This window comes from Setaria viridis, chromosome 6 (genome assembly GCF_005286985.2).
Source record: "Setaria viridis chromosome 6, Setaria_viridis_v4.0, whole genome shotgun sequence".
In the NCBI taxonomy this organism is placed as follows: Eukaryota; Viridiplantae; Streptophyta; class Magnoliopsida; order Poales; family Poaceae; genus Setaria; species Setaria viridis.
Genome location: NC_048268.2, coordinates 3890680 through 3905898, shown reverse-complemented (window position 1 = coordinate 3905898; position 15219 = coordinate 3890680). Strand labels below are relative to the sequence as shown.

The 15219-nt window shown below is 40.4% G+C and overlaps 2 protein-coding genes across 2 annotated transcripts; both read left to right on the top strand.

Annotated features, from left to right (window-relative positions):
* Positions 1 to 1373: 1373 nt before the first annotated feature.
* On the top strand, positions 1374 to 6400 carry LOC117859543 ((S)-beta-macrocarpene synthase). The gene is made up of 8 exons (XM_034742669.2): positions 1374 to 1604; positions 1689 to 1866; positions 3306 to 3558; positions 3651 to 4014; positions 4104 to 4322; positions 4835 to 4970; positions 5354 to 5605; positions 5981 to 6400. Exons 2-8 carry the CDS (start codon positions 1738 to 1740, stop codon positions 6272 to 6274), a joined length of 1647 nt encoding a protein of 548 aa, XP_034598560.1. The 5' UTR covers positions 1374 to 1604; positions 1689 to 1737; the 3' UTR covers positions 6275 to 6400.
* A 3508-nt stretch (positions 6401 to 9908) lies between these two features.
* On the top strand, positions 9909 to 14794 carry LOC117861340 (sesquithujene synthase A). Its single transcript, XM_072294464.1, is given in 8 exon segments — positions 9909 to 10269; positions 10357 to 10609; positions 10699 to 10820; positions 10823 to 11064; positions 11158 to 11372; positions 11744 to 11883; positions 14028 to 14279; positions 14503 to 14794. Coding segments are annotated over 8 exon segments (1635 nt in total). The 5' UTR covers positions 9909 to 10149; the 3' UTR covers position 14794.
* The last annotated feature ends 425 nt before the right edge of the window (positions 14795 to 15219 follow it).

Here is a 15219-nt window from a genome sequence, read left to right as displayed (position 1 = left end):
CCAACTCCCAAAAATCAACCGTGACAACTGATCGATAACCTAGCAATAAATCAGCCTCTCTTTAGACGGACTAGACTAAATCCAACTCCCAAAAGTCAACCATGACAACTGATCAACAACCTAGCAATAAATCAGCCTCTCTTTAGTCTTCAGGCTTTGGCTTTAGTAAAAACTTAATTGCATCAAATATGAAATGAAAGTTTACTTCTTTGGCTATCACTCGAATCTTCTAGCTTCAGTGAAAACTTAGTTGCATGGGATCTGAAATTAAAAGTTTTACTTCTTTGGCTATCTTTGTAAAAGTTCCAGTAGCACCGTAGGACGCATGCGGTATTGTTGTTGACGATTTTCAGAAGAATTCTGGACGCAAATGTACAAAATTATTGTTTGGTGGAGTAATTGACAAGGCACTGTCAGAGATTTTTTACATAATAATGTTCGCAAGTCAGGTCTTTATCTTAAGAACAAGTCCTGCAGGTCGTCGTCGTCCTCAATGCGAAAAGCTCTCAACTCAATTGTGATTGGGTTAGTGTGGTGTTTATTTACAGATCGCAGGTTTGGTACTAATTAACCTATATAGTGGTGGATCTGGGCTGTCAGTCTGTGGGCTGACCTGGTAATCGTCCTCATTGGTCTCCGCTGCCAAGCTCGGATTAGGTAGTCAGAGTAAATGGAGAAGAGAATCCTCTTGTCTTTTCGTGATTTCGTGAGATTCCCCTTATAGTACTGGAAAACTAAGTATTGGTCCTAACTTTTAGTACCGGTTATTTTTTTGACCCGGTACTAATATGAGTATTAGTACCGGGTCTAACGGCGGGAGCCCCCCGTGACCCCCTTTAGTACCGGTTGGGAGCTCCACCCGGTACTAAAGGTGGAGGCTCCACCCGGTACTAATGGGTGACCTTTAGCATCGGTTGGAGCTTCCAACCAGTACTAAAGGAGCTCCCAACCTTTAGTACCTCGTCGTCCCGTCCGCCTTATCCATCTCCCCCCGTGCCCGCTCCCATCTCTCTTCCTATCTTCCTCTCTCTCTCAGCACCGCCGCGACGGGGCCAAGGGCGGCAACGGGAGCAAGGGCGGGGCGGACGGCGGTGGGAGAGCGCGGCGGGAGGGGAGGACAGCGGCGGGAGGGGTGCGACCGGGAGGGGCAGACGGCAGCAGGAGGGTGGGAGCAGATGGCGGTATTTCTTTTTTTAATTTTTAATACCCTTTTAGTACTGGTTATTTGACCCGGTGCTAAAGGTCCCCCTTAGTACCGAAATAGCAATACTAGTTACACAATCGGTACTAAAGGGGGGTTGGGAACCGGTACTGAAGGCACTTCCCCAGCAGTGTCTCTTTAGTATAAACGAACCTATCCTTTGGGAAAAGAAAGTACTCGATGACAACCTGTTCTTTGGGTCATCTTAAAAGAGAACAGGATGACTGGCATCATCAAGACGATAACTTACATGAGACTTGTTCCCATCTTTTGAACCAAAAGCAGTATAAATAACCGTGCAATGGTATGCTCTGCCATTCCATTTCTTGCGCGCCGGAAACTCATACGAGAGATTTTGCACAAGCTGTTTTTCATTACGAGTCACAACTACGGAAGAATCAAGGCAAGATTCCTTTCTCTGACTACATGCATCCATCGAAATTTCTCAAATGCACAAATGAGTCTCATTGATGCATGATGGCTGCAGGTTGGCTAGCTGTACATCGAGCAAGAGAGGCGTTGTTCAGTGGGATATAATGGCGTCAGGGCATGAAGATGGTCCTTGCTCTGGCCAGGAGAAGATGAAGAAGCCAGCCACTTCCACCTTCCACCCAACTCTCTGGGGTGACTTCTTCCTTTCTCACAAGCCGCCGACTTCACCACAGGTATATTACCGCCTATGCTGAGCAGTTAGCTAGTTCATGCTCTCCTGTGGTCCATTAATTAGTAATTAAACTTGTTACTGATTTGTTGTACCTTAAGATGGGTCAAGTTTTAACACAGAGAAATTGGGAAATTAAAGTTACTTACCATCATGTGCCGTGAACCACTTCATACTTCCAGGTTAAGCTTGACAAATGGAAAATAATTAACTTTTGTACAATCAGGTGACGTGGAGCAATTATCCCTAGGTTCATAAAAAAAAAGAAATTTTGGATATACACAAGGTCGTTGGCACCTTTACTTTGATCGTCAATCTCTAATGAAGAAAAAGAAGCCAAGTGGTTACAGCATCTGAGTAGTACTCAGTAGGCTTAGGTTCGACTCTTCGTAAGAGAGAATTAAACGGGTCTAGAATAAAAATATATAAAAAATAGGCAGGAGCCCCTGCTGACTTCAGTAAAAAAAAAAGCCAAGCTTAGCAAAGTTATAATATTCTACTTTGAATATGCTAAATAATACCATTTTCAAAAGTTCAATATAGATTAAAATATATATGAATGTCCAAAGTGTAATTGGAATGTTCTTGCGGAATAAAATTAAACACACATTCGCACCAACCCTTCTTACTAGGGGTGAAGCCAAAAAAGGAATATAGGGGAGAGGGGGGTTGCAGCAAGTCAATAATTAGGGAGGCCAAATTCAAGATATTTTATTTCAAATACATGGTGAAAATTGTGTGGCCTAATGGGGTGCTTGGAGCACGGGAGCCAGGCCCCCTCAGCCCCCTGGCGTCGCCCCTGCTCCTTACTCGTCCTTGCTTCACCCTTCACCCTCAACAAGCAAGGTGCACTTGTTCTCCCGCAAATGCCATGCCCTTCACAAGGGCCACTATAGTGATCTCAAATTCATTCTTGGCCTGAGATGTCACAGTAAACATGTTGATCATACGCAATCCAAGATTCCACTTATTTGTGACTAGGTGAGTTTACGTGTATATATATCTGGGTTGCTACTCCTCTATATAAGAACCTCTTTGTAATACACCTTACCACTGCTAATAAACACGTTGGTTTATACATAAATTCAAACATGTTTTTTCAAGCTTTGGCTGCAAAAATAGTTAATAAAGTTCAAACGTTATTTGAAAAAATGCAATTGGTTTACTGGATTTACTGATATATGATGGCAAAAGTAACATGTAAAAACCATTTAAAGACCATATCATTTTCCAAAATGACTCTTTTAATAACTGAACCGAGCTAGTACATAGCATGATGTATATTTCACATCCATAGCAGTATAACTATCTCTATTCAAGATGATATGATCCTTGATAAAGCACACGGTTTTCAATAAGGAACTTCCAACAACAGTGGTTATCATGATTGCCGTGTCAGAAATTTTTTTTGTAGATTTCATATCAGTTCTAACCATTCGGCAGGAAACTCACATGAGGGAAAGGGCTGGAGTGCTAAGGGAAGAAGTGAGGAAGATAATCAAAGGCTCAAATGATTTGCCAGAATTGTTGGACCTTATAATCACGCTGCAGCGACTTAGTCTCGACTACAACTACGAGGATGAGATTAATGAGATACTGCACGTTGTTTACAACTCTAATCACTCTGATGGTGACCTAAATATAGTGTCCCGTCGATTTTATCTTCTGCGTAGAAGTGGCTATAATGTATCATCCGGTGAGGTCTTATCCTATCATAGCTAAGCTGTCTAATATATATATTTCACTGATATGGCCAACTAATTTTAATTGTTAATCCACTACATGCAGATGTATTTCTAAAATTTAAAGATAAACATGGGAATTTTGTGAATGCCGATACTAGAAGCTTGTTAAGCTTATACAATGCAGCATACCTGCCGACTCATGGAGAGGCATTGCTTGATGAGGCAATTTCTTTCACCAGACGATGCCTTGAAAGTAGACTAGAAAATCTGGAATCACCACTTGCTGAGGAAGTGTCTTGTGCCCTTGACACCCCTCTTTTTCGAAGGGTCGGGATTTTGGAAACAAGGAACTACATTCCCATTTATGAAAAGGAGGCTACACGAAACGAAGCGATATTAGAGTTTGCGAAATTGAACTTTAACCTTTTGCAACTTATTTATTGTGAGGAGCTAAAAGAGGTCACGATGTAAGTTTATACAAACCTCAAGCTGAACATAGGTTGGTCTCACAGATTAAATTATGGTGGACATTCATTTGTTCTTATGCATATTCTAGGTGGTGGAAGAAGCTCAATGTCGAAGCCAACTTCCATTTTGTGAGAAATAGGATAGTGGAAATGTATTTCTGGATGAATGGGGCATGTCATGAACCTCAATATTCTCACTCCCGAATTATACTTGCAAAGATTATGGGTTTTATTACTATATTAGATGATTTCATTGACACATATGCTACCACTGAAGAGAGCATGCAACTTGGGGAAGCAATTTTCAGGTCAGCCTAGCTGCCCTCGCCTGCTTAAATATTTTGCTTGTTCCTTTACTTTGTCATTAAGTATATATTAGTTGTCTGAATGTATATTTAGCACTATTATTTGGTTCAATAGGATGCAAATATCACCATTTAGTAGCACTATAAAACAAAATGTGTTGATTTAATAAATGAGGATGAAAATAAATTTTGTACTTCTGCTTTTTCTTTCATAAGTAAGCTATTAGAAAGAAATAAGAATATTATAGTAATCCAAAAATATAAAAACAAATGCCAGAATACCAGTAGCTAGTATTCCTAAAAACTAATGTGTGAACTTTTAGAGGCAACCATGCATGTACCTGTCATTGCATCTAACATTTGAATAGAATGTGGTATTTATTACCCTGGAACAACAAAAACAGAAATATCATTATTTTGTATATAATTATCTGTAGTTGAAAAATGTAGAGTAAAATTATTCGTATTTCTAGGAATATTAGGGCATATGTGTTAACATGTTGCTAAAAATGAAGGTGGGACAAGAATGCCACAACTTTGCTTCCAGAATACACAAGGGATTTCTACTTGTACTTATTGAATACATTTTGTTCATTTGAGGAGGAACTAGGAACTGGCAAGAGCTACCGTGTGTTTTATTTAAAAGAGGCGGTAAGTATTGATATTGTATATGATGATTGATGGTATCAAAAGTACAAAATCGCATAATGTTTTTTCAGTTCATTCTATTAGAAAACTATGTTAGTACTTGTTTTTTGAAGAGTCAATGGGGTCTAAGAAAGCCCACCTAAATGATTTCATCTCTTTAAAGCAATATGACAAGATCAGGCAAGCATCCCCGTTGCCAAGGATGGTGATCAGGATACAATTTTAATAGAAAGGTGGTAGCACACAAATGATTACAATCACATCACACATGCACACACGCACGCACGCATCCTTATAGATATTCATTTGGAATTACTTTTTCATCCTTTTCTTGAAGTAATATCAACATGCAAAATTTTTTTGAACACATGTATATGTTGTTACAGTTAAAGCAACTAGTGCAAGCATACATTGATGAACTTAAATGGCGCGATGAAAATTATATACCAGAAACATTGAGTGAACATCTTGGGCTTTCAATGAGAAGCAGCGGAGGCTCTCCAATACTATGTGCTTCATTGGTTGGAATGGGTGAAATAGTAACAAGAGAGACACTTGACTGGTTTCTAAGCTATCCTCATCTTGTCAGGTCATTTGATACATTTGTACGACTTTCAGATGATATGGCATCAACTGAGGTATTTCTATATCTTTATGCATTTGGATGTTTGTTTGCACAATTGTTCTATTATTTTTGCATTCACATCATGCTTATTATTGCTATTTTGGTTTGTATCATTATTTACTGAGAAGACATTTCTGTTATGTTTATTTCACTTTTTGTTTGTGTGATCTTTATCCACTTGAACATCAAGATGCAACCCTAAGATAATACAAGAATTTCCAAACCATTTAATCCCAGTTAACTCAATCTTGAATTGTATTATATATCTTCGTACAACAATATCATCAATAATACTAATCCATCGTTACAAAAGAGAGAGGATTATTGTCAACATACTAGTAAAGTATAAAGAATGAACTAACCTTTATTTTTCTAATATGTTTTGTAGCGTGAGCAAAAAGGGGATCACAATGTCTCCACTGTCCAGTGTTACATGAAGGAGCATGGAACAACGATGCATGAATCGTGCAAAAGGATAAAAGAACTCACCGAAGATTTATGGAAGGACATGTTACAGCATCACCTTGCAAGGACAGAGCAAACAATGATCGTGTCACATATGGTGCTTAACTTGGCACGAACTGGAAACTATATGTATCATAACAATGTCGACAAATTCACTTCTTCACACACTATCAAAGACGCAATAAAGCGACTCTTTGTGGAGCCAATACCGATGTGAATATACCTTGCTAGGAGACCAAATAATGAACTCTCGTGTATACCAGATGTCTGTACCATTGGTCCAATATAACGACATATTGTACTTCAACAATGTTTAATAAATTAAACCTTCATGTTTAAGAAAGTAGACTTCAATATTTTGATGTGAAATATGCATATCATGACCAATAGAATTATTCAGTACATGCGGCTTTGATATCATACTGAGTTACCTGATCTGCGAGATCAACAATAACCATTGATTGAATCACAAATGGTTCCCTCCAATAAAAAACCAGGTCTATTCAGGCCTCGAAAGATGCTACATATGTTGGGACACTCTTGAGCTTTTTGCTGCAGACAGATTTTTTTCCCCCAGCTTTGTTATGCGTTACAGCGTTAGCCTATTTGATGATAGCTTTAACAAAGTGGGATAGATTTTTCTAGATTCATCATGAAAAGATACGGTCATAATATTTAGAGCTTTGTTACAATATTTTTAAAGTACCAGGGATATTTGTAGGTTCCTTTCATATCCTTCTTATAAAAAAGAGAAGAGAATTAAGTAGATTGACACATAATTAAAAGGATATCATAGTAATTTCTCATTATTTTTGGTACTTGGTCCACCAAATTAGTATTTCTTGGTACTTTCTTTGTTTCCACCGTTTGATTTCACCGGATGGACGGCTCTTATTTTTTCAAGCACTCTAAATTTTCTCTAATATTTAATATTCTTTGTTTGAACTATCATATTCTCATAAAAATTATTAGTCAAATTGTGTTGTTTTGTAGTGTGAGTGTCATCATCTGAGATCCAAGGAAGTATTGGTTTTTACCATCAGTATTATATAATAGGGTACATAGGTTAGACTGGCATGATGTTGCTAGATGTATCATGAAAAATACTTTCATCGTACACAATGGATTTTTATTTAAGATAATATAGTTTTACGATTTTTATAATCACGCAATGTCATATTAGAAGCTTTGTCAATGTCTTAAACAACACATATTTGGAATACGAGGGAGTAAAAGCAACGTAGTCAATCCACATGTCTTGACTTTTGAGTCCTAGCTTGCTTGTCAGAACAGCAGTCAAAATCTTTCTCCTGGAAAGGGATAGATATGACCAACAGAAACATATATATACGGCACCCGCAATAAAGAGCCATATTCCAGTACATGTGCCGTTGACGAAAAAATCCACCTCTCTTCGGCGCACTGCATGTTGTCGTTTGGCGATTTTAGGCCTGGTTTGGTTGGTTTGCTTATTTTTAAGCACCCGTCACATCGAATGTTTAGATACTAATTAGGAGTATTAAACGTAGACTATTTACAAAATCTATTACATAAGTGGAGGCTAAACGGCGAGACGAATCTATTAAGCCTAATTAGTCCATGATTTGACAATGTGTTGCTGCAGTAAACATTTGCTAATGATGGATTAATTAGGCTTAATAGGTTCGTCTCGCTGTTTAGCCTCCACTTATATAATGTGTTTTGTAAATAGCCTACGTTTAATACTCCTAATTAATATCTAAACATTGATGTGATACTTGCTTAAAAATAAGCAAAGGGAACCAAACGCCCCCTTAAACAGGGAATTCAGTAGGAACATCTCCTCATTTGGAAGCGTACTTGGAATGGTATTGAATACTGATCAAACTAATTTTCCTCTTCGCCGGTCATGTAGTCTTCTTAAGACAGAGATTGGCAAGTCACAGCATTAATGACCAACACTGTAATAAAATATCTTTGGACTTGCTTTGCTTGGCTTGAGACTCATGACCAGAATATAGCCCATAATAGACAATCCAGTGCATTGCGACGGAAATGAAGTAGTTTCCCTGCAAGTCCCAATAAGAGATTGCCAGATTGGGTCAAATTGCCACATATACCCAAACTGGACAAGTTGGCAAATAAGTAATAAACAGCACAGCATGCCATCATTTTTTATCGATAGCCATTTTATCCATATATGGCTCTATTTGGTAGAGCTTGAAATCCGAGCTCTACATCATATCTGGAGTTCGTGGGCTAGAATAGAGTGGTTGTCTCTTTGTTTTTAAGATAAAAGATTACACTACTCTCTCCATTCTTTATATCTTGTCATTATCAACCCTTTTTTTTGTGATTTTTGAAATGTAACTTTGAGTTATACTTTGTATATCTTTATATCAATAAATACCAAAAATGTATTTTTGTTGAGCATTTATGAAGACAAATCTAGTAATATAATTTTTCATACAGTAGTCCCAACAGTTTCGATCGTGTTAGTGATCAGACTTTTGAAAGTTTGGCTAATTCTAAGGGTGTGTTTGGATGGAGGGATAAGTGGGACGGGACAGAATCATCCCCTTAAAAAAGGATGAGATGATCCCACTTGATGTTTGGTTGGAGGGATGGAGGCGTCCCAATTTTGTTGTTTGATTGGAGGAATGAGGACAGATGAAATAAATAGTGTTTGTTTTCCATTAGCCACGGGGCCCACATGCCAGCCTTCCTTCCCAATCTTCTTCTTCCTCTGTTATTTCCTGTTTTTCCCTTCCTCTATCAAAACTGCCAACCAATCTTGAAATTCGATATCCATGTTGAATTCCAACTCAATCAATCAATTGCAATAGAAGCTTCCTTGATGTCTCGCGAATCCATTTGACTGCTCATTTGACAGACGAGCCAAATCAAGGAGGCGGCGCCCGGCCATGGACGCGCCACTGCCTGCCCCTAGAGCTCCGCTCCCCCTTCCTCCGCCTCCTTGGCCTCCGCAAGCGTGGCCCCTGGCCTCCTCCCGAGCTCCTTCTCGCCCTCGCTTGGCTACGCTACCGGCCACTGCCTCCTGGCCCTAAGTCGCCCGCCGCAGCCAGTCCCTGCGCGCCAAGCCGCTCCACCGCCGCCCAGGCCCGGCCGTCGCCCCTGCGCCGCCACCCCTCACCCCTGCGCTGCCACCCGTTGCCCCGCGCGCCCGCCGCCATGCCCCTGGCCCCCACCGCACCACCGCCGCCCGCGTCCTTGGCTGGCTGCCGCTACCGCCTGGCCTAGCCGCCACTGGACAGAGCCATCCAGGGGCACGCAAGGAGGAACAGAGAGGCGGGCGCGAGGAGACAGAGGGAGACGCCGTGCACGGGGGATGGATTCGTCCACTAGTTTTGGAGGGACTGATCCATCCCTCTTTTTTAGGGAATATTCCTGTTTGATGTTGTTCCATCCCACCTGTTACTCCAACCAAACACATGCAAAACTGGGACCGTACTATCCCGTCCCTCCATGCAAACACACCCTAAAAGGACAGATGGAAAAGTACTTAGATTTGTCACATTAGAATGACACTACAAATATTGTTTAAAACGTACCTAATATAAGGTGATGGTGGTCACCCATAACCTCTTTCTTTCACCAATTCTAGTTCCCCATTAGCCTCTGGCCAGTGCCATACATAGACGTAACTCCGAATAGCCAATTTCATTATCTCTCCAGAATGGGTACACTTCTTCTGATTGCGTCTAGAACCTAGTTAGAAGTGAATCACTTGAAAAATACATACATGATATTTCAGAAAGCGCATGGAAATATATATCTGGCATTTCAGAAAATACTTGGAACATACATGTTCTCTAGAAGCATAAGCAGTTAGCCGCCAGGGAAACACGTTTCAAACATAGCACTGTCCGAAGAACACTAAATACTACTGCACACATGTATGAAGAAGAGACCGTGCTGTCAACCTCACAAAGAATGTGTCAGCCGTGTGCACAATTGTTTAGAAATAATATGAGTTGCTTGGCTGCATGGATGCATCACCTATAAATACCTATGCAATGCAACACAGATAGGCACCAACAAATCTATTAGAAACATTGGCAAGAAAATATAAATTTGAGTGGGATTGAGAGCATGGCAACTCCTTCTGCACGTCATTCCAGCAAGGCAGAGGAGCTACGAAAGGCTACTACCTTCCACCCAAGCCTGTGGGGTGATTTCTTCCTGACATACCAGCCACCAACGGCGCCTCAGGTAACGATGGCATCCCACTGAATATGAGGAACATGCATGGCCCTTGCATGCATTCATGAAATTGACTTAATACTTCTCTGCAGCAAGCATGCATGCATGAAAGAACGAGCTGAGGTGCTAAGAGAACATGTTAGAAACATGGTGAAGGGCTCAACCGAATTACCAGAAACATTGAATCTTATAATCACATTGCAACGACTTGGACTGGATTACTACTACGAGAATGAAATAGACAAGTTATTGCAGGATGTTTACAACTCAGATTACAATGATAAGGATCTAAACTTAGTTTCACTGCGGTTTTATCTTCTACGAAAGAATAATTATGATGTGTCATCAGGTAAGATCTTCTAGGTTAAACAGAATAGTCAATTGTTTAAAAATTTTAAATGGGAAATGATATATTCGTCACTATGATCTATTTTGCAGATGTATTTCTAAACTTTAAATCAAAAGAAGGGAACTTTTCTGATGCTGACACAAGAAGTTTGTTAAGCTTATACAATGCAGCATATTTGAGGAAACATGGAGAGAAGATACTGGATGAAGCACAATCTCTTTCACTAGACGTTGCCTTCAAGATATCGTTGAACATTCAGAATCACCATTAGCAAAGGAGGTATCTTTTTCGCTTCGTACACCTCTTTTTCGAAGGGTTGGAATATTAGAAGCAATAAATTACATACCCACTTATGAAAAAGAGGTTACACGAAATGAAGCCATATTGGAGTTTGCAAAACTGAATTTCAACCTTCAACAACTTGTTTTCTGTGAAGAGTTAAAGCATTGCACAGTGTAAGAATACTTTCATCTCACTTTTGAATCTACGTTGCACTATGTTTGTTCTGTCATAAGATGTTAATTGACTTATTTTAACATGCATGGTAGGTGGTGGAAGAAATTCCTTGCCAAATCAAAGATGACTTTTGTCAGAGATAGGATAGTAGAGGTGTATTTCTGGATGAACGGGACATGCTATGATCCTCGATACTCTCATTCCAGAATTATACTTACAAAGATCACATCTCTTGTTACAATACTTGACGATATGTTTGACACATATGGTACCACTGAAGAGTGCATGAAATTTACTGAAGCACTTAACAGATAACAATCTTCCCAACCATGTCAGATAGTTTTTATTTCAAAAACATCACATATTTAATGATTAAATACATTAGATTGCATATCGTTGATTTACATACACATCGAAATAAAGGAAGTCAAATCTTTGGATGTGAGTCTGATGGCGGAATGACATTTCGTGCAGATATGTCCAGAACATGCACGCCTTTTGTGCTGAGCATTTATCCAAAACAATAATATTTGAACTGAAGCCACATTAGAATGGAAAATATCATTATTATTCAATGTAACAATATTAAAGAAACTTGAAAAACAGATTCATTGCTTTTAGAAGTGTTTTTCCGGCAGCTTTAATACTACAGGAAACCAAGTTCTAGCTTTGTAAAATGCAGGTGGAATGAAAGTGCAGTACCTCTCCTCCCAGAGTACATGAAGGGTTTCTACTTATTTCTGTTGGAGACATTTAATTCTTTTGAGGATGAGTTAGGTCCAGAGAAAAGCTACCGTGTGCTTTACCTAAAAGAGGCGGCAAGTATCCTACATAACCTCTTACGATTGCCTTATACATGAATATTGACAAGGCACACAGAATCAAAACAATCAGCTAGAAATAATGTTCTTTCGAATTCAATTATGCTATTGATATGAAATTTTAAATAGAAGTGTATTTTACAAATAATTTTAATACTAGATTAGTTTATTTGCAAAATATCTAACTGGAGTTCTTTATGCATGATATTTCGACTGGTCACAAAATTATTCTGTCTTAGATGAATAGATGTGGTGTCTCAAGCTATTCGCGATATGCCTTATCTACTAGTAAAATTTTGTTGTGGAGTGCATTGCCCCTAAATATGATGATCAATAAAGTTTTTCATAACAAATGAGCTTATGAAAATTCAAGGAACTCACTTTATCTGGCAGCAATCACTACGGGATACAGGAAAATTGCCGAGTGCCGGGGGCACTCGGCAAAGGGCAAAAAACACTCGACGAACCAAACGGCACACGGCAAACAAAGTGACGGTAAACAAATTTTGCCGAGTGTTTTTTGTCGAGTGCCCACCACCCTTGCCTCCCGCCGCCACGCCACGAAGCCTGCCGCCATCCACCAACAGTGCCGCCGCCGCGCCACCAGCTGCCGCCATCCACGGCCCCGCCACTACCACCAATACCACGCCGCCACTGGAATCCGGGGAGGTGGGGGGAAGCCCGTCGCCGACACCACCCGGAGCCGCCGTCGACACCTCCCGAAGCTCCTGGATGGCTCCGTGGCCCGTGCCGCCCCTAGCCCGCGTCACCCCTGGCCCGTCCCAGATCCGGAGGGGAGAGAGCTGAGGGCCGCCGGATCTGCGCCGGAGGAGAAGAAGGGGGCGCGGATCCGGCCGGAGGAGAGGGAGCCGGGGAAGGAGAGGTCGGATCCGGCCAGAGGGGAGGGAGCCGGGGAAGGATAGCGCGGATCTGGCCGGAGGGGAGGGATCCGGGGAGGGAGAGGGAGGGAGGGAAGGGGCGGCGGCAGGGGCTGGCGCCGGACGCTGGGCGGCGGTGATAGGGAGAGGAAGGTGGGGACGGGTGGGGGTGGCGGAGGAAGACAAGGGGGCGCGTGGGTGGAGGTTGCGGAGGAAAATGAGGGGGCGGGTGGGGGTTGCGAAGGGGGCCGGGTGGGGTGCTGGGGTCGGTGGGATTATGTCCTGGGGGCGGTGCGGAAAAAAAAAATCACCGATGTCCTAGGTGTGACACTCGGTAAAGGGTTGCTTTGCCGAGTGTCTAGCCTAGGACACTTGGCAAAGCTATTTTAAAAAAATTCAAAAATTATCCAACAGTTTCAAAAAATTACCAAAAATTCACATGAAATAATATATATTCTCTATTGACTATACAAAAAGTTTTCTAGTCAAATCAAAACTCGACCGTCACTTTGACTCCAAATCTTATCGAATCCTTCTCAGCGTTACTATTCTTCTTCTGAGATGCTTCTTCTTCTGAGATGCTTCGGTTTGTAAACATTGTACGTGATAAAATGTGCAAAACCTTCTCAATTTTTTTCCACAGCCTCCACATATGATATCATACCATCATGACAAATCTCATGATTTTTAAACTTTTCTTGTTTTTTTACAATTTAAAAATGCCACTGCCACACATTCGTGGTCGTGTTTCCTAAACAAGATGTTCGAAATTTCTTTTCATTTCACGGGTCAAGTCTCAAATTGGGCCAAATAACATGAATATCATTTTTATACTCATTTTATTCTATAATTTGAATCACTTGCGGTTCAAATTTGACTTATACCAAAAATTTTCTTGAAATGCAATTAATTAAATAAATATAGCAAACAAATTAAAAAATATACCAAATTTTAACATGGAGTACCACATGTTGTATGTGGGGAGTAGAAAAAATTTCAAGGTGAAAAGAGAAAAAAAATTATTGTTTTGCCGAGTGTCCAAAAAAACACTCGGCAAACCCCACTCTTTGCCGAGTGTTTTTTTTGACACTCGGCAAAGTCTCTTGTTTGCTGAGTGTTTTTAGCCCGACACTCGGCAAAGAGTTTGTTTGCCGAGTGTCCAAAAAAAACACTGGCAAAAAAAAACACTCGGCAAATTTGAGGTTTCCTGTAGTGAGTATCAGAATCTGAAATAACTTCACATATTTTTCATATTTCATATAGATGAAGCGTTTAGTTCTGCAATACTCAAAGGAAGCAGAATGGCGTGATGAAGATTATGTGCCGGAAACAATGAGTGAACACCTTCAGGTTTCAATGGAAAGCATTGGATCTGTCGCTCTAGCCTGTGCTGCATATGTTGGAATGGATGACGTAATAACAAAGGACATCCTCGAGTGGGTTTTGAGCTATCCTCAATTTCTCACATCTTTTGGTATTTTTGTACGGCTCTCCAACGATCTTGTATCAACTAAGGTCATTTTCTATCCTTAAACAAGTATAACTTCATGCAAAAATTGTAAATTGCCTAACTCCTTCTAGCCTCCAGTTATCTAATGAATGGGCTAGATTCTGTTCCTAGGCAGAGATTCATGGCATAAATTTGGATGTTAGCCTAGTTCTAATTTAGAATCACAAAGTTTGGATGATTAAACTAATGTTGTTATAACACACCTGACATTCTGTTGCACTACGACAGCGTGAGCAAACAGCAGACCACAGTGCCTCCACTGTCCACTGTTACATGAAGGAGCATGGAACAACAATGAATGATGCATGTGAAAAGATAAAGGAACTTACTGAAGATTCATGGAAGGACATGTTAGAACAATGCCTTGCACTGAAAGAACTACCGAAGGTTGTGCCACGAACAGTTTTTGACTTCTCAAGAACTACAGATAATATGTACAAGAATTGTGATGCATTCACTTCTTCACAAGCACTCAAAAAAATGATAGAACTACTCTACGTGGAGCCAATACCGGAATGAAGCTTGCCACGTGGAGGCAGAGGCGTACAAGTACTTATTAGCTATATTGTGCTTTCGAAATAATAACCAGAGTCTTGTTTGAGGACGTGGTGGTATTACCGAAAATAAAGTCAGCAGCTACATAGGATGCTTGACAGATCTTAATAAGTGTTGTTATCAGATATAATAAATGTACTGTGTTCTCGCTCCAGTATGTTGCAGCAGTACTAGTGCTAGTTCTCAGATGCTGCTGGGAATTAAAAATATGTACTCTCTATCAAATGTATTGTGTTTTGTTGTATTCTCAAGTAATAACATGCCCTTTCTTTCGGTCAAAAAAAAACTGCATGCCCTTTCTCATGCATTGCTCTGTTTTCACTTGATTACGGGATGGCGCAGAAGACAGAAGTGGTGATCTAATTCATGGAAAATATGGTCCACTAAGCT